This window comes from Crinia signifera, chromosome 1, assembly GCF_055691185.1.
Source record: "Crinia signifera chromosome 1, ASM5569118v1, whole genome shotgun sequence".
NCBI classification, from domain to species: domain Eukaryota; kingdom Metazoa; phylum Chordata; class Amphibia; order Anura; family Myobatrachidae; genus Crinia; species Crinia signifera.
Window position 1 is genome coordinate 112,303,043 of NC_139217.1, and position 19,552 is coordinate 112,322,594.

Consider the following 19,552-nt stretch of genomic DNA (forward strand, 5'->3'; position numbering starts at 1 on the left):
AATACAGTTAGCTTGGTCTCATTTAAACAAATCAATAATCATGTGAAGTTCCAATGTACATACTACCGACCTATGTGAAATGTTTGCATATAATTGTGATAACAGTAGTCCTAGCTAGGGTACGTTATACCTGAAAGTGCCTTAGTGGTGGCAGTGATATTAATAGTGAGTGCTCACCTGCCCATATTAATTGACAGCGGTTTCACATTGACTTATCTGGAAAAACATAACAGTTCTGGACATCCTTACATAGTATAAAGCAAAGTCTGGGAAGCAGGTCTGTTTGTCCGAACACGGTCATTTTGCAAACTGCTGGCCAAAATTCGCTCTACTTTGCCCTATTACGTGCTGAAAGTTCCCTGAAGATTTACCGATATTCACAACTTATATTTTCCTTGCTTCCCATCCAAATACATAAGCCCACCTACTCAGATCGCTTATAAATGGGGGCTGAAATTGCCCAGTGTGTATGCCCCTTAATGGTCCAGGCTTTAAGAATATCTATATATTTAAGTTGACATAATAAGTACCTCCGTCATTTTGATTTAAACACTTGTCAGCTAAGTGACCATTGAATGCGATTGATTGGCACATACTGTACACACTAAATCACATTGGTTAATGTGAACAGCAGCAACTAGTGTAAAAATGCAATGTGTTACAAGGAGATATTGGTTGGGGGAGATACAAGAACAGTAGCGGTGTAGTGAAGAGCATCTCTCTGTCAAACTTGGTTGCATTCCAAATTTACAAATCACGAAAGGAGTTACATAAACTCTATAGAAAACCTATACTTCAAAATAAAAATTGCACTTCAATAATGTGCGAATAGAAGATTTACAGTCATTCCTGAACAACATCAGGAAATAAAAGAGTCAGATGGTAAATTAATATCGGTAAACAGCCTTCCCTATTGTACATGGATTTACCAGCCCCAACTGTTTCTTTACATGCACAAACAAATGTGAGTGATGCTTATGTAATTAGAGACACAAGTTGACATATAAATGTACCAAACCAGAGTGACTTATCACAGCAACCCCACCCTCCCAAAAGAAAACAAAACAATCCCTTTTGTGCTGCTGTACCTACAAGAAAAGTACACTGACTTATCTGTATCTGTGCCCACAATGCCCACAGCAGCGCAGTCAGCTCAAGCAGCAGGGAAAGTCGCACATCACATCTGATTGTAACGTCCATGGCCACCTGTTTGGTTTCCCATGTCACTTCTGCAAATCACTAGTACAACACAGGAAACGTGTTGTGTGTTCACATTGATGATTACCTGTAGTGTTTTCACACATTATAGTAACCTTTTTCTAATTAAAAGGAGTCAATTTATAAATCAAGGACTAAGGTGCACATATGCTCTATTAAAATACGCAGAGATGCAATTTGAACTTTTGATCTGACCTGAACAGAGATTTATGTAGCGGTAAAGAGGGGAATTCACAGATTACACAGCACACCAGACATTGGGGACCAGCTCACTAAGAGCTGTTTGGTAGGTGGTTTATCACTCTCCATTTTATCACTTTTCCAGGCTTAGTACATCTCGCCCTGGTGATTTTTTTTTTTAGATGCAGGTGAGTCACATGACCAGCTGGATAGTCAGAGGCTTAATTGCTCACATTGGAGGCCACAGACTGATGGGGAAACTGCACCTAGTATATGGCAGGTGCCAGTTTTGTTGGTGAGGCTGATTGCAGACACTAAAGGTGCACAAACTGGGATGGTTGCACCTGAAGTTGCAGAGAGGATGTCCCAGTCTTTGCACACTTGTACAGTATACCACGGAAAGGGTTTGTAATTAGATAAGCATAAACTCACAAGAGGTCCCCTGAGCCCCCGTTATTGTGCAGTGCTAGCTTTACACTGGCCATCCTGTCAGCTGCATGTACATGTCCTTTGCCAGCAGTTCTACAAATCCTCTTAGGAACAGCCATAATATAATTAGTGCTGATTTATTGCAGCATACAGTAAATACAACTGTAATTAAGTGACATGAGTAGTTTTGGCGTGGTTCTGTGTATATACTGTATGTACATGAATATATAATTGCACTCCATGTCGACATATTTTATACAATGAAACAAATGCATTGGTTCATAGGTATTGTTTGCATTCTATTGTGAAACGTGAGTGCCAACTGCCCTAATAGTGATGTTTGGGAACTTCCTTTTAACTGGAATGCTCGTTGGGGATTGGATAGATCCGTATGCTTTCCAGGGTGCACATGCTGTTGTTACTGGGAGTTGATGAGAGATCTGATTCCGCATACTGTAGATACCAGCCTTCTGCTGAGGTCTTGTAACAGCTGACATTTCTCACAACCCATATCTCGTGAACTCCCATTTACTTGCTTATGAGTGGGTTTAATAATGGTCAGCAAAGGAACCCAAACCGATGCATTTTGACTATGATTTGTGATGCTAATTATTGAATGCCCTGCTTTTCCCACTGTGTCTATCATGTCTGCAGACTCCCAGGCATCATCCATAAGCCTGCATCTATCAGTTCACTCACTGTCCCAGTGCAGATCTGTCAAGAATCAGAATGACGCAGCAGCACTATTCGTACCAAGGTCCAAAATGTAATAGGAGTGATGGGTGCTGTAGACAGTCAAGTGACCCCTTATTTGGAATAGCCCTCATTTTTTTTATTTGCAAAATCACTCCCCTTTTAGACAATGAGCGGATTACACTTAATTGCACCTTAATCACCTGTTCAAGTTACACCCAAATAAATTGGTAACTAATAAAACTATGTGGATGTAAATATTCCTCCATAAGTAATTTATACTTATGTTACCTTAGTTTCTTTAGTGTCCTTTAAGACATATAATTAATCATTGTAGAAGGCGATGCTTGTTGCACATGGTGCGTATAAGGCCTACCCTTTGCCCTAATACGCAGGTGTGTGTCTGATGCAGAAGCCATTTTGTTCACAATGACTTGGTATAAATTATCTTAAAATGGCATATAGTTTGGAATGTTTCTCTCTTACCTTGATTTACTGAAGAAGATAAGAGTTTTTGTAGCAAGTCTATCTATCTTATGGAAAAAGCGAATACCTAGATCTCATACTTGCCGACTTTTGCTGGCTGCCTTCCGGGAGTGGGCAGCCAGCTCTGTTATACAGGGGGGCGGGGCTATCACTGGGCGCTAAAAAGAGGCAGATTGGTGGTGGAGCCACAGACGGGCTTTCCTGTTGGGGGGGGGGGGGGTGTCTACAGTGAACGCGTCATTTTAGCCACGCCCCCCACCGTGCAATGCCGGTATTTGCACGCGATCACGTCATTTTACTCATGGACCCCCCCGCCGAGGGGCGGATCGCGGGGGATTGGGGTTAATGCAGGAGGGTTGCCCCCCTTTCTGGGGGGCCGGGAGGGGGACCCGATTTCCGGGACCCTCCCGGAATGGCCGGGAGGGTAGGCAACCCTGATGTGTATGCATATAAATATACAAGGCCAAAGAGGCAACCATGCTAAGATTCTACATGGGAACCAAGGAAATGAGTAAAATGATGCCAACAATATGTTGACCAATAATACAATAATTATGAATAAACTACTAAATTAACTTGAACTTATAAACAAAATAAAAGGTAAAAATATTGGGGAGAAAGGGGGGAGAGTTAGGCAGTTGTGGAGAGAGCAAGGAACATGGAAGGAGGATCAGCAGTGACAGTTACATACTGTATGTATGAGCTTTTGGCTGGCTGCTATCCCGGTTATTCTGTACCTACAGTATTGTCTTTAAACTTTTCTTGTATTAGTATTAATTAATCAGGGTTATACTGTAACCTATGTTAGTTCCTGTGTTAAGTCTGCATTGACAATATATGTGATCAAGTTGTCTTATAAGTAAAGCAGTGTCCTTGTTAGCGTGCAATTATTTCGGTGATCGCCGTTATATTTAAGAGCTATAAATTACTTAGATATGTCTGTATTAACATATTCCACTCCACTTATTACAAAGGTAAGGCTAAAATATGATGCTACAGCGGTGAGGGACATAGTGTAACTACATACAATACATGATATTGCCAAATGTAGACAGGTACACACGTCTACCCCAGGTAGACTTTTTATCATGTTGACAGTGACATGATAACTACAAGGAGATACCAATTTTCTGAATAAATGTATTAAATGCATATTTTTAAACAAGTACATTTTTCTTACAGCCCCTGCAAATTACAGTAGCTCTCAATTCAGCCAAAAGAACTAAGTAGTTGTGTATCCCTGATTTATATAGGACCTTACTCCCAAAATCCACATAATACATATATCATTCGGTGCATTTTACCATTCCATGTCCTTAAATATTAATGCTAAAGCCAGAGAACAGGAATATACAGTGGAAATTTCATAAAATAAATAAAATTACATGAGTCAGAGGAGCAAACTTTAAAACCTGAGGCTGGAACAATGAGTAAGAGAGCGGTCTATGTTAAGAGGATGACTATGTAGTGGTGTAGCAATGCCATTGTAGCCCATGCAGTGTCCTCAGCTCCCCCTGTGGATCTTTTAAAACGTGTCAATAAGTAATGAATGCACCTGGGGGCACCTGACAGCTGATCTGGAAAATGTGAACTGTGTGTGGTCCGGAGGAACACATTTGCGAACCCCTGGACTATGCAGATTTCATGTGTGCAGGCCATCTGCATGAAATCTGCTGAAAATAACACTCCAAATATGGCTGCCGTCTAGGAGTAGATTAATGCTACATGTCCTACTTGACCTCTAATGTAAGTCAGGGAAATATGAGCTAATCACATGATCAGGAACACTGGCATGCCTGCGAGCATGAAACCCGTGGCAATGTGCATATAACTAACGGCAATAAGCATGTAAGTAAAAAATGATAATGGTATAAACTGTAATGCCCCAGCAACTTTGTGGCAGTGGGCATTTCTATTTATGCCACTGTAGCAATGGATTATGTACATAATATTTAGTACTGATACTTCGGCTTTTTAGGACTATTTTTATTGGTGTAAATAATTGAGGCTCAGACTTAAATCTCTTTATTGCAAAAGAACCATCCTGTTAAGACCATGGAGCCAGACCTCTGACTGGCCTGGGTTACATCTTCTTCAGAGTTCTATCACAGTATTGGGGTCGAGGTACACACAATTTTTTTTTATGTGTTTGTAAAAATGACGATTGGCTTGCTTTTGCCTTAAAAACAAACAAAAAACTTTGCTGGAAAATGGCTAAAACAGTGCACAACTAACCTATTATATTCGCCCTGTTTGTTCTTAACCTCTACTCATACAGTGTACATTCAGGATGTACTGAGCACACCATTTATAAAGGGCACTGTGACCTCAGTACCTTAGATTTCCATGCCTTGCAGAAGTAAATTCTGTTATATTTCAGCTTTAAATAATACTGTTTCAACATACAGTAGAACAGAACTATATACAGTACATACACCAAATATGGTGATCAGTTGCTACGTACTGTATATATTTCTAATTAAACTCTGTTCAATTTAAACTACATGATGCTCTACTCTATATATGTATGTATGTGTATATATATATATATAAATATATAAATATATATACACTGCATGTATATAAAATGTATTGAAATCTATAAAACTGTTGTCACTGAATGCATCAGAGAATGTAAGCTCTCACAATCAGGGCCCTCTCCCCTCGTGCTTTTTCTTCTCTTAGAATATATATATATATATATATATATATATATATTTCATAGCTTAAGTTGACCATTTCCCTAGATGATTAGTGACAGGTGTGTTGGCAACTGCTCACCTTTAAAAGCGTAGGCTGCTAGCTTTAGACCAGATTTTAGACCAGAGAGCATGCCTGGAATCAAACATTAATGGGTACTTGTTTCCTAGCACAGCACCCAGATTTCCTACGTACGGAACCATAGGGAAATCGCATCGCATCGGTCATTATAGCGGCATGCGATGCAATTTTTCTATGCTCATTGTACCCCACTATATCGCATCGCATGTCCCGCAAAATTGCATGCGATTTACTAGGATGTGCGATGCCATGAAATTATTTATACGATATATGATTGTATGTCCCAAAAATAGGTTTAATGCACCCCCCCTCCACTATCCACTCCAGCCCGAAGCGTGGCGAGCGACGGCGGAACGCGTCCTCCGACCTTTTCATTTCCCCACTATCCCCGTCGGCGTGGAGTTGATTTTATATAGTGTGGCGAACGCAGCGAGCCCGAAACGTGGTGAGGGGACGCGGATTACTTTACATGCACTCGCCACGCTTCGGGCTCGGTGCGCTCACCACACTATATAAAATCGACTCCACGCCGACGTGGATAGTGGGCTAATGAAAAAGTCGGAGGACAGGTTCTGCCACCGCTCGCCACGCTTCGGGGTGGCGTGGATAGTGGGGGGGTGCTTTAAACCTATTTTTGGGAAATACAATCATATTATTGTATGCCTAATGTCATGGCATCGCACACCCTATAAAATTGCATGCGATTTTGCAGCAGATGCGATGGCCCGGGGCTGAGAGAGCAGTGAATAAATTACACAGGAAAATCGCATCGCACAGCCCTAAAATGGCCCATGCGATGTGATTTCCCTACACTATAGCTATGTGTATTGTAGCCATTTTGAGCAATAGCGTTAGGACCTGCAGAAAAGTGGGGTCCATTGAAGGGGGCTGTAGGCTTAAATGCATTGATCAATTCATGAACTAAATCTCCACTATTTATTGATATCAGTTAATTTAGTGAGTGCAGAGCCCCTACAATTTCTGTTTAAACAATGTGGTCACAAGCCATAGGGCACCCCAAAACTAGGAAAGGTGAGTGCCGATGTTTAGTGTATATATTGTTTATTAGATACATTTTTTAATTAGTCTTATTGTGGTCACATTCTCTCATGCACCCTGGTTTAACCTATACTTCATAGCTTATGTTAACCATTTCCCTAGATGATTAGTGACAGGTGTGTTGGTGACTGCTCACTAGGGTGACCAACTCATCCCTTTTATCCAGGACACATAGTAATTACACAGGTTCTGTGGCAGTTTAAAACCAGGTGAAATGTAGTCTTGAGGTGTGGCAGTTTAAAACCAGGTGAAAGCCAGCCACAGAACCTGTGTAATTAATGTTTCCCGGATTAAAGGGATGAGTTGGTCACCCTACTGCTCACCTTTAAAAGCATAGTCTGCTGTGAGCTTTAGACCAGATAGCGTGCCTGGAATCAAACATTAATGTGATAGCTTGTACAGTAAGTTGATTTCTTGTGTTTGCTCATTTATGTATTCTGTTAGGCTCTGCGGAACCCTTGTGGCACCATATAAATGATAAGCATAATTGACCATGTCAATTTATCACAGCAGTGTGTTTGCAAGCATTCCGGAAATTGAAAAGTATTTTTTTTTTTTAAACCAATTAATTTATTATACATTTACTTCTTTGAGGAAGAATTACTATTTTGCTAACAATTTTTCTTCAAGTATAGTCTTTACAAGAACTGGATCTGCCCGTCCGTTTGTAGACTTCTGCACTAATCCAATCAGCTTGTGAATCACTTTGAGGTTTCCTTGTTGTACTGCCGCAACCTTAAATATAAGACAAATACAATCACAATGTAATAATGTGATACAAGACAAATACAATCACAATGTACTAATTTTCTGCTAATTACTAAACCTAATAGTGATTAAAGCACACATGAGATATGAAATAAGGTGGCTCTCTGACCTTCACTTATGGACACTGTCGTGCTGTATGTGTAATTGATCCTTTTACTCAGCTGAGCTTAAATCACGGTCCAAGCTCTTGCTGAAAGTTGGAGGCTTTAATGAAGCTTTGGGGTCATAAGAATGAGGCTGATGTCATTATGTAGTCAGTTAATTTCACATCAATGACCTCCTTAGCACAACACAGAATAGTCTAATTGAAGTGCTAGGAGCATATCTGTGATCAGAGGAGGACGATTATACAGTCTGCACCCTCCTTCCTCTCTGATACAGTACTCTGATTCCTGATCACAGATGGAGCAGCTCTCATTAGAGCTGCTCCTGGCCAACCTATTGCCAATCACCGCTGCTCGCTATCTGCAAGAAGGGGGCACGAGCGCACAAAATGCTTGCACGCCCCGTTCTGACAGAGCCCACCACCGCCTCCCTGTAGCTGCCCGTACCCCCCCCCCCCCAACCCTGCCGGTCTCCCTGAAGCAGAGATGGGCAGGGATTCTGCTCCCTGCCTCTGTGTGAATGGGACGCGCGTGTGTGTGTGAGACGTTACTGACAGATGCAGCGCCACTCCGCCAGCGTTCACCAGTTCAGGGAATCTGGCAAAATCCTGAGCTGGCTGAGAAGTGCTACATCTATAATTCATTATTACAAGCTAAGGTACGTCAGACCAGTGTGCGGCAAAATCTGGATCTCTAGTTGCTGTTCCATTTAACACATGTACACAGTCATTATGGGGCATGTAAAAACAACACATGCACAACACAGATGTGTTGCACTGCTCCAGCCTTTCACTTAAATCTCTGAATCTGGTCACCTAGAAGTCGCCTTGTAGTGTCAGTCTCTATGGCGCAGGTGGACAGAGAAAGCAAAGAGAACTATATAGTGTATGCTGCAAGAGTATGTGCATCTATTCCAGTTATATATCACTCTGATTAAGGTGAGAATTTTAACTGCAGGCTCAAACTTTTTTAAATAGGGAATCATGCGGTTCACATTAGCAGGAAATACTGTATATCATGTCCTCCGAATATCATACTTTTACATTCTCCATTTTATTCAGATCAAACAAGTTTAAAGTGATTCAAAAGCTCTCAATGTCTCAGGGATAACCAATGTCATTAGTTGGAGGAAATTATTACATATAGATACTAACCACAGACCTTTTACTATGGAAGGAAGGAGTCCTACTACTACTACTACTACTGTAGATGATTCGCTTAAGCCATTTACTTATTTGAACTCTAAAATGGCTGCAAAAAATATATAAATACAATTAACCTGAGATGAACACTTGTACAGTACAAAGTGGGGGCTCTGGTTCTGATCAGGGATGGATGCAGCTGTGTCTGTGCTATGATAATGCTGCAGGAGAAGTCTTGTATTAATAGACGTATCTTGCATACTTCTGTGATCCGCTGCTGCCTGCATCAGATCATTTGGCTCTCAGGTTACTCAGGATGGGCGGAATTTTGACACTGACAGGGCTCAGAACATTGTGTCAGAAGTGGTGGACCAGTGGAGAGGTTATGCATAACAACCAATAAGCATCAATGTAAAACTTATCAAGTACAATTTATAAAATGATAGCTAGAAATCGACAGGTTGCCATGGGCAACTTCTCCACTGTTCCGCTTCTCCCCACGTTTCACTACTTAAATAGTTACATAGTAGTTAAGGCTGAATAAAGACTTGCGTCCACCAAGTTCAACCTTCGTTATTAAAGTGATACTCAACTACTAAAAGTGGGTAGTTCACGGGCAAAGTAAATTGTTCAGGCCAGGGCAAGAAAATGTTATAAAGAATGTCAGCGGGTAAATTTCGGGGAGGCTTTAACTTTCTGAATGAACATAACTATTGATTTTTGACCAATCTCAGAGATGGTGGTGATCCAGCATCAGCCATTATTCTCAAATACATTTTCTTTGGGAAAGTGGGTTAGTACACACAACACAATCAATAATACAATAAGTGGCAAGATTTTATGCAACACTTCCACAGAATAGATGATGACTTGGTAGGGACAGGGGTGGTTAGAGAGGTGTCAGTATACATTATTACCGCAGTGGTTTTTGAATGTGCATCTTAGTCACAATGTGATGCGAGAGAACCATTGCACTGGCTAATTTGATATGCATATATGTGTGAAAAGGAATCCGTATACAAAGTGATGCGATGTTACGTTGTGCTTTGTCTGTGACTTTATACATGTCTCAAATTAATTTCGGTGCGGGTAAAGTCTTTGACCAGCTCTTGTACAGGTCACATGGTGTTTTGTGTGCCTTTGGTGTGAATAAGATGCAAAGAATTCACTACACTGCTTGGTGCGTCTCACTGGCGCTAATCGTAATGCGCTGGATTGTGTGTCAAGTCCAGGTATACATGTATACATCTGTAACATGAGAAAATGTAATTACTCACACTTATTCACTATGGAACCAGAATAAACAGTAGGTAGGATACATCAGACATATCTACACATATAATGAAACTGTAAGGGTTGTGTCTATACAGAAATTGTTTTAAACAAAATATCCTTTTAGGGACTGTTTACTAGTTACCAGCTCGGAACAGTATAACAGTAATGTCAGCACCAATGGCTATGTTCGCCCGAAAGAACCACACTTGAATTGCTCTGTTGGGTGCCATCTAGTGTTCGCCATTGCGCAAAACACATTAATTGCCCCCATAAAGGTGAGGAGCAGCACTAGTATTTTTATCATATATAGGATGGAGACATAAAAAAAATCTCTACAATTTTTCAGTCGGTTTGTTCCTGCATTGTGCCAAAAAACCATACTGAATACATTTTCCAGGTCCAAATGCAAATGAGGAAAACACAGAATATAGACATGCCCCATATCATTTTAATCAGCATAAGTTGCATGTGTGTCCTAAGAAAAATATTAATGAAGGGACATTTGAAGCCACCAAGTCCCACGAGCAGTGGCGCCGGAACGGGGGGGGGGGGGCGAGGGGGCAGCTTGCCCCCCCCCAAAATTACTGAGGCAGTATGTCCGGCCCGCCCGCCTATATTACAGCCGCCCGCCCGCCTATATTAAAGAAGTATCATCCGCCCGGCCGCCTATATTTCATACCAGCCGCCGGGGATGGCTGCTGCTGCTGCCGCCGGGGAGATGTGCATAAGACGCGCCAGCCAATCACTGCCGGCGCATCCCCTCCACATACACTGTGATTGGCGGGCGCGTCTTTTACACATCTCCCCGGCGGCAGCAGCAGCAGCCATCCCCGGCGCCTGGTATGTAATATAGGAGGGCGGGCGGGCGGATGATAATACATAAGTAATATAGGGGCGGGCGGGCGGCTGATAATAAATCAGTTATATAGCCTGGCGAGCGGGTGGGCAGCTGATTAATCAGTAATATAGCCGGGCGGGTGGCAGGGAAGATGTGCGCCCGCCAATGCTGCTTCTCTCACCCTCCCTTCCCCAGTGACTGACACATCCAGGGGTTGTCATTTACCCCTGGATTCACACCCAAACAGGTTTATGTAATTATGTCTGATTATCATAATCAGACATAATCACATAAATCTGTTTGGGGGTGACACTGCCACTTTTTCCACTTTTTACGAGTAAATGACAACCCCTGGATTAATGTCAGTCCTGGTGTCTCTGGCCACATGTATATGCCGCTGCCCGGTGTATAATGCCCACGTGTATATGCCGCTGCCCTGTGTATAATGCCCATACGTAAATGCCGCTGCCTTGTGTATAATGACCACGCATATATGCCGCTGCCCTGTGTATAATGCCCATGCATATATGCCGCTGCCAGTGTGTATAGTGCCCGGGGGTAACATATAGCAATTTAGGGGGCGCCAAAATGAGATTATATCTTGCCCCCCCCAACCTAAAAACGTTCCAGCGCCTCTGCTCACGAGTCAGAAATAATTCTCTACTAGCTAGCACTGTATATTAAGAGGGGCTAGGGAAAAGGCAGTGCTTTTGAAAGATTTATTTTTAAAACAACCTTTTATGTATAACAATAGGAATAATTTTGTATGGGAACTGCTGCAAAAACCTCTGTGCAAAAGCATCCCTTCTAAAAGTGAATTAGGGTGCACTACCTCTGCTATGTAACCGACCCCCACTGAGTAAACAGGATTCATTCTTTGAAGACATAATTAGCATAATAAGCTAAAAGCGGTGTATAGTAATGTATAAGGTAATTAACTGTATTAGTAGTGAGGAATAGCTAGATATATAGAAAGTACAATACCTCTTCTTTGTGCCCATCGACAATTCCCTGGCAGATGTCTTCTAGTTGTCCTCGATCAGTGAGCTGTCCTAGGTTCTTCTCCTGTACTATCTGCGTTGGGGTCTTACTGTCTCCCTTGCAGAGCTCCTGGAACACCTACAGTACAAATTATCCTGTAATCCCCTGCTGGACTGTCTATGATTGATGCTTATTTGATTAAAGTGAGATCACAGATTTTTCACTTTGCAGCATTTCTAATGTGTGATCTAACAATTGCCCTTATACTAATGAGACTATTGAAGTGGCTTGATAACATAATTAAGTTTTAGATTAAATGAAAAAAAAAATCTTAATTGCTTTTTTAACAAGAAGATACAAGCCAACGTGAATTAGAATAAATAGTAGTAAATTATCTCATCCGCTTCAGTGGGCCATGTGATTTTGCTCTTGTTCTAGGATGTCCGTTATTCCTGCTTTATAAGGACTGGACCTCTAGAGGTTAGGGAACAATATATTCTAATGATCTACCTTAAGACATTACAGATGTATGAAATTCTGCATATTGATGATTCATTTGCTTATATTAAGCACATAAAATGCAATAACATATGTGAAGGAGTCACTTCATATATAAACAATAGAACTAGCAGAACATCCTTCAACATTATTTCTATGAACAGATAGAGAAGTCAGACGTACTTTACAATAGGTGGATTAGTTCAAATCGGTTTTTCAAATTTAGTTTTAAAATGAAGGATTAACACAAAGGAGTAAATCAATCCAATTAATCTAAATGAAATCCTGGTGTGAGTAAGTACGGCTGAATGCCGCATTTACGGTTCTGTTGGACTTTTGTATGCAACACCAGCAATTAGGGTGCTGTTCCAAGAGTTTAAGAGACGCCACAACGGCAGCTCGCTCCACCTGCAAATTGTTATATACAGGTCGGGTATCCCGTATCCGGGCATCATCCCGTATCCGAATTATTCCAAAAACCGTGTTTTTTTGGAATAATTCAAATTTTTTTGTCCCCCCCCCCCCCAACCCTCTTTTAATACTTACCAAGTCCTCCGGCGTCCATAGCAGGCCTTCAGCATCCTCTCCGGCATCACCGGCGCGCCTGGGAACTTGCGCAAAGCACTCCTGGGACCGCTGGAGACGGTGCTGGTGGCCTGCCGTGGACGCCGGAGACTCCATGGACGCCGAGGGACCATCGGGGACCCACCAGGGGCAGGTAAGTATGGCTAAAAAAAAATTATTCCAAAAACCGGAATATTCCCTTATCCGGAATGCTCGTGGTCCCGAGCATTTCGGATAAGGAATACTCAACCTGTATATGCTGCTAGGAATGACAGATCAGAAAGAATGATATAACAACGGTTGGCCACTGACATTTTTCTTTTGCGTTTTGGTATTGAGATTATGGCCATCTGTTGCTGTTTTTCCCGGCACAAATGTCCCCCCCCCCCCCCCCCTCGCACAGCGAGTTCCCCCGAACGCATGCAAATGGATGTTTTGCAGCCTTGTGCGCAGGGCCGAAATCATTCGATACTCACCGACCATCAAATTATTTCTTAAGCGTTAGCAATTCTAAGCCACTCTGGTGATTTGCAGTGCCCTGCTACGTGAACAGGGCAGGCAGCTGACATTCGGTGACGTCAGCTGCCCACCCCAACACCCGCATCACGGTGCCATTTTCATGGGAACATCCATGAAACGCTGGACGTTCCCATGGGAGCAACCGTTTCCCGCCCCCCACCCCCCCCCCAAAGCCCGCAGTGCTCCGTGCAAGGGAGCGAATAGATAAGAATTACCTCCTTAGTGTCTATGCAGGGCTTCTTGCCTGTAGGTTGAGACACACTTATCTAGGCCTTTTATCCAGTGGAAATGTTCCCATTAGGAATGTGCCAGGGGGGGCACTGTCAGCCCAAAATGTACCAGTAACTGCAATACATTTCCACTGTACTGTACCATGTGCCATCTTGAATGGAGTGTAAATGGGTAGGACATGCACATACTGCCCCTGCAAACTGTCCTACTTAGAAATGATGTATACATATTTTAAGATAAAACCATAGCTAGTGTTTTTTATTATTATTATTATTATTATTATTATTATTATTATTATTATTATTATATTAAAATTATCCATCATCCATTTAGGGCTCATAACAATTCAATGAAAATAATAAAATTAGGCAAAGGACGAGGTTGGTGTTGTTGTGCCTATGGACACCTTCACCCATCAATCTGCCGACGATTCCAACAACAACTCTCCACTGGTGCTCGGCTGGCTATACTGTACAATATCCTATACATTACATTGCTAGAGATGCAAATATCCCCTCTCACATAAACTTAGTTTAACCCATGTCCTGGGCAGTAGCTCACATTCACACCTCAAACAGAACCCCCATATATAATCTGGGTAATGCTTTGTGCTGAAGAGTTGAACTGTTTCTCCCAGATCATAAAATATAACCAAACTAGACAACGGAGTCTGATGTAGAGTTGGATGCATTTAGATCTATACTGCGTAAATGTGTTAATCCCTGTACACACGGGGCGATTCTAGCCTATATTGCCAGGGATATGGTCGCTAAACAACCATATACCCGTGTGTACGGGACAACTGTCCCCGGGAGCACACTCCCGAGACCAACCCTGGGGTGGTCTCTGGTCGGAGGAGCGTGCTCCTGTGATCAGCTGTTTCCCCGGGCAGAGTCTCTACTTTTTTTTATCAGAAGCCATCTCTGGTCTCTGATGAAAACGGGACACTGAGCAATATATTACTCAGCAATACAGTATATTGTTCCGTGTGTGGGGAGCTTTAAGATCCAGTATGTGCCGCTCTGTACAGTAAGTTACATGAGTCTGAAGGGTAGATGCATGAAGCAGTGATGAGAGAAGTGAGCCAGAAGAGAAATGGCCCACGGCAACCAATCAGGTGCTCTGTATAATTTTATATTATGCAAATTATACATGTTACTTCAGTGCTGATTGGTTGCCATGGGCCACTTCTCCTCTGGCTCAATTCTCCTCCCTTATCACTGCTTCCTACAACTAGTCCTGATTGAATAACATGTGTGATATGCCTTAAGGGTGCTACTGATGATGCTCGTTTCAGAATGTTATTTTAAAACATGTGCTCCCAGCATTTTCCCTCCACCTATAAAGCGACAATTCTATGGAAAAAAAAAGAAAAAAGACTGTGCACGCCATGATAAACAAAGAGTGGAACTTGTGAAAGGCAACTTACGTTAGAAAAGGCTATATGTACAACGGGGGGGAGATGTATGAAGCAGTGATAAGGGAGGAGAAGTGAGCCAGAGGAGAAGTGGCCCATGGCAACCGATCAGCACTGAAGTAACATCTATAATTTGCATAAAATAAAATTCTAGAGAGCTGCTGATTGGTTGCCATGGGCCGCTTCTCCTCTTGCTCACTTCTCCTCCCTGATCACTGCTTCATACCAGTCACAACAGAAATGTTCAGTGGATCTATTATATTAATAACCTTGCTTTTTACAGCCCAAATAGAATTCCAGCGTATGACATTAATCAGTTGTTATGACCACGGTATATTTAGAGCCGGTTGCTGTTATTTAATTGTTATGAGGTACATAGACAAGCAATGAGACGCTTCATGCATTTACCAGTGAGTGAACAAGCTGTGACTATAGAGTGGGATGCGGCGCTTTCCTCCAGCACTTTGAAGGTTAGTATTAATAGACATGATTATATTCTGCACATCATAATTCCGTGTTAGCATGCCGGCTTCAAGCTGCTCATATCATTTAATGCACTCTGAAGTAAGAATAGATGTGTTACTACTAAACATTAACAAATGTTGCTTGACTGACAAATGCTTCTTCTATTCACGTAGGCACGTGGTGCGGTCAGTGTTTTCTTATGCCAAAGACTCTGACGAAGGGCCTTTTGCTGGTTTTAAATAACTACTCTGACACCTTCCATAATCACATATATTAAAACTTCTATTTTCACATAAATGGAGAAGGGTGTTTGACGTTTAATTTGGATTTATTGGAAAGGAAACAACAAATAAAATGAGTCCTTCTGGCACTTAATATAATAAACCATAAAACTACAGAACGCTTAAAGCAAAAAAAAAAAAAATAATAATAAAAAAAAAAAAAGCGCTAAATAAAGATTGCATCCCTAAACCAAGGATATGATACAGGAGTGATATGCTAAAAATCATGCAATTGTCTTTTAAAATGATTTACATTTATTCCCAAGGCATACACATTATAATAACAGATCAGCTGAATCTCTACAAGGAGAGGGTACATCGATGATCACTGCAAATATTACATCATTAATTTGCCATGTATATAAATGTAGCATACACGTCATTTTAAGCAACAGCTCTGTGGGAAAACCAATGCTTGATACCCACTGTAATGTCACAATGAAGGACGACTGACCAACTAAAACGCTGACCATACACCTAACCAACTTTTTCATCAGACCAGCCAACTTTTTTATGAAAGGAGCCAACTTTTGTCCAAATTGTGATGTCAGAGATGTAGGCAAACAGTGTCTGTCTACTTCTGCATGTTATGAACTAATAAATATATATCTTTTTTATTTCACTGAAACCAGGGGCTTTTGAATTGGGCTTTTACTCGCCCTATGCTATAATTGTTAGATTTTAGGTATGGCAGGGACACGTCAAATCGAGCCTCTGGGAAAGGCTGCAGCATTATATTTACCAAGTTTTAGTTTCATCTGTGTAATTTTGTGTGAATTGTTTTGCATTAGAATTTTGGTCTGTATATGTTTGAATTGTTTAAAAATAGAACACTAAAATAAATACGGTTTCAATTGCATCCAAAGGGATGTCATTCAGCAGCCCCGGCACATAAGTCTATACACCAGGGACATCCCCATGCATGTAATATCAAACACCTGTCCCCCTACACAGACATTTATGTCTGTCCCTTTCCTTGGTAGCCTAAAGCAGGATGGACCATGTTGAGGAGGTCCCTGTGACTGGAACTTGCAGCGGGCTCCTTGAGACTAGAGAATCATCTGGCTTACGTATCTCTCATTTGATCTCTTGTCAGTTCTTACCTCTCTGCCAATCTCTCGGTCTCCTTCCCTTCTCCTACTATCAGTTATACAGTCTGTTCTCTTGCCATCTCCTTAGCGTCTATCGTGCCCTCTATTCCTGTTGCTTCATCTCTCTCACAGGTTATCCCAGAATACCTACAGATGGCTGGCGGACTAGGATGCCGGCTGTAAGAAGACCAACAGCTGCACCCCAATGAAGAGAACCCAACAGGGGTAAGTATACTGACCTTCTCCCTCCCCTCTAACCCTTCCTCCTTGCAGACTAACCCTCCCCTATCATTAGTACCTAAACCTAATCTCCCTACTCTGTAAAGTCTCCATCAGCAGTATAACCCTAACCCAGGAGATCCCATATTCTGAACTTCAACCTCCTTGTCTGCACTTCGCCAAGAAGCAGCTGACCAGGATGAACAGCTGCCCACCGGGCAGAGTTTAATTAGCAGCCACAGCCAAAATGCCGGCCAACTCTGCTCCTGCCTTCCTACAGACAAATTGACTATGATGAATGATCAGGCTCTTGGCTCGGTCACCACACTGTCCCTGTCATTGTAGTCAAAATGTATTGGAGCATGCAGGGAAAGAATGGAGGAGAAGTCAAAGGGGGGTTGAGGGAAGAAGGGGGGCAGAGTTATCAGTGAACTAGGTCCCCAAATGTTCTCTTATTTAAAATTATGTGTTTCTATATACAAACTAGTAGTTAAAAATGAAAACATACTTAATTAGGCCATATTTAGGGGTAAGCCCGAGTCTCTCATATCCTAAGTGCTTGGGACCAGAAGTATTTTTGATATTGGATGTATTTTGGAATAATTGCATACCATGGGGACTCATGACTAAACACAGAATGCATGTATATGCTTCATATACACCTACACACACACATAGCTGGAAGGGCATGGCATAGAATATGAATATTTAATAATTTTGTGCATGAAACAAAGTTTGTGTACACTGAACCATCTTAAAGCAAAGGTGTGACTCTCTCAGCCTCCAGTAATGTAAAAATGTGGAATATTCGGTATTTCAAAATGATGGATAATGGAGACTCAACCTGAAGTAATATTATTATTATGGGTGGAGAACTGTTACCATTAATTTTTATAACGGAAACACATCATGTAAGTTTATCCTGTGGAAATCTTTGACAAAAGCAGCAGATTATAATTTGCAGAAAGAACAGGCAAGCTGAGGAGATGCGGTTTATTCTGTCACATCCCACTAGCAGCACAATGCGTACAGGATCCTGTAACATAGATTCTAAGCTATAATCATATTTATATTTGCTAGTTACTTCCCAGCTATGAATGTTCTTACACGCACACTGAATTTGCAGTCTCTCATGTGGTAACTCTTACTTTGGAAGAAGAAATAAAAATAAATAGAAAATATTGGATCCACACACAACACAACCTACACAAGATAGAAAACTGAGCATTTTTTTGATTGTGTGGTCTAAAATCAGTTGTCAGCATAGATTTTGGGGGATTCCAATTATCTAATACCCCTTTTACACCAGCTATGGAGCAGGGTTGTTTCCGGGTTCAACCCCGGGTCCTGGCCGGTGTGAAAAGGGTAGGGGTACTCACCCCAATTGCCTGGTCCTCAGTGTGTGCAGTCAGGCAGGGGATCCACACAGGTCGCGGGCGCAGATGACAGGACAGGTTGCGGATGAAGATGGCGCAGCTCTCTGGTGCCCGCCATCTGACCTGTAATCTATGCCAGCCGCCTCTGTGAATCACCAGCCTACACCAAGGACTAGCAACCCAGGGTGAGTATTGTTCATCTATGCCTATGCCACCATCCCAACTCCTGCCCACCACATCCTGCCCGCCTCCCTCCGACACCAGAAAATGAAGGGACTTTTCTGGTGTGAAAGGGGCCACACAGGAATGCCCTGGCATAATCCCTGGCCTTAATTCCCGGTTGGTTCCCTGCATTTTCTGGTGAGAAAGGGGTATAAGGGTGAAAGCCATCTTCATGTGACTGCACTCCATCGCTGCACAGAGAAAATGCTGTTCTGTGATACCATGCAACACTTCTTTTATAAATGCAACAATTCTGGCTATATCCGGTCTGTCATTATTGTTATTGGTTTGTAAGGCGCCATAGTGCTCTGCTGCGCAAAACAGTTGGGAAAGCAGAAGATACATAAAAGAATTACCTGATACAGGTGTAGCGTGTATATAGTCGCAGAACGACACTGTATACATACCTGTTTAGCAGCTGATGAGGAAATAACCCTATTCTCCAAAAGTGTCATAAGGTCAGCTAACAAGATGGGACTGATTAGACTACAAACAGAAAACAGTGATTGTTTAGCAGTCTGCCATAAAAAAAAAAAGTACTGTATTTTTTGTTACAATGTTTACAGAAATATTACCCATCACTATATCCTACTCACAACTACTCCTGTATCTCATCACATTATTTTCATGGAATAAAAAGCACAACTTTAATTTGATTCTGCTTATTGAAAAAGGACATTTAAGGTGCAATAATCAATGGCTGAGTTATCTCAAT

General features: G+C 41.9%; 1 protein-coding gene across 1 annotated transcript in view; it reads right to left on the minus strand.

The window, feature by feature from the left end:
- Positions 1 to 7,125: 7,125 nt before the first annotated feature.
- GATB (glutamyl-tRNA amidotransferase subunit B) overlaps positions 7,126 to 19,552 on the minus strand; it is a 103,668-nt gene continuing 91,241 nt past the window's right edge. Inside the window, exons 11-13 of the mRNA XM_083171604.1 lie at positions 19,245 to 19,323; positions 11,958 to 12,092; positions 7,126 to 7,581 (exon numbers count right to left, since the gene is read on the minus strand). Of these exons, the coding sequence (XP_083027730.1) occupies positions 7,450 to 7,581; positions 11,958 to 12,092; positions 19,245 to 19,323 (346 nt within the window). The 3' untranslated portion in view covers positions 7,126 to 7,449. The remainder of the gene's footprint in view (positions 7,582 to 11,957; positions 12,093 to 19,244; positions 19,324 to 19,552) is intronic.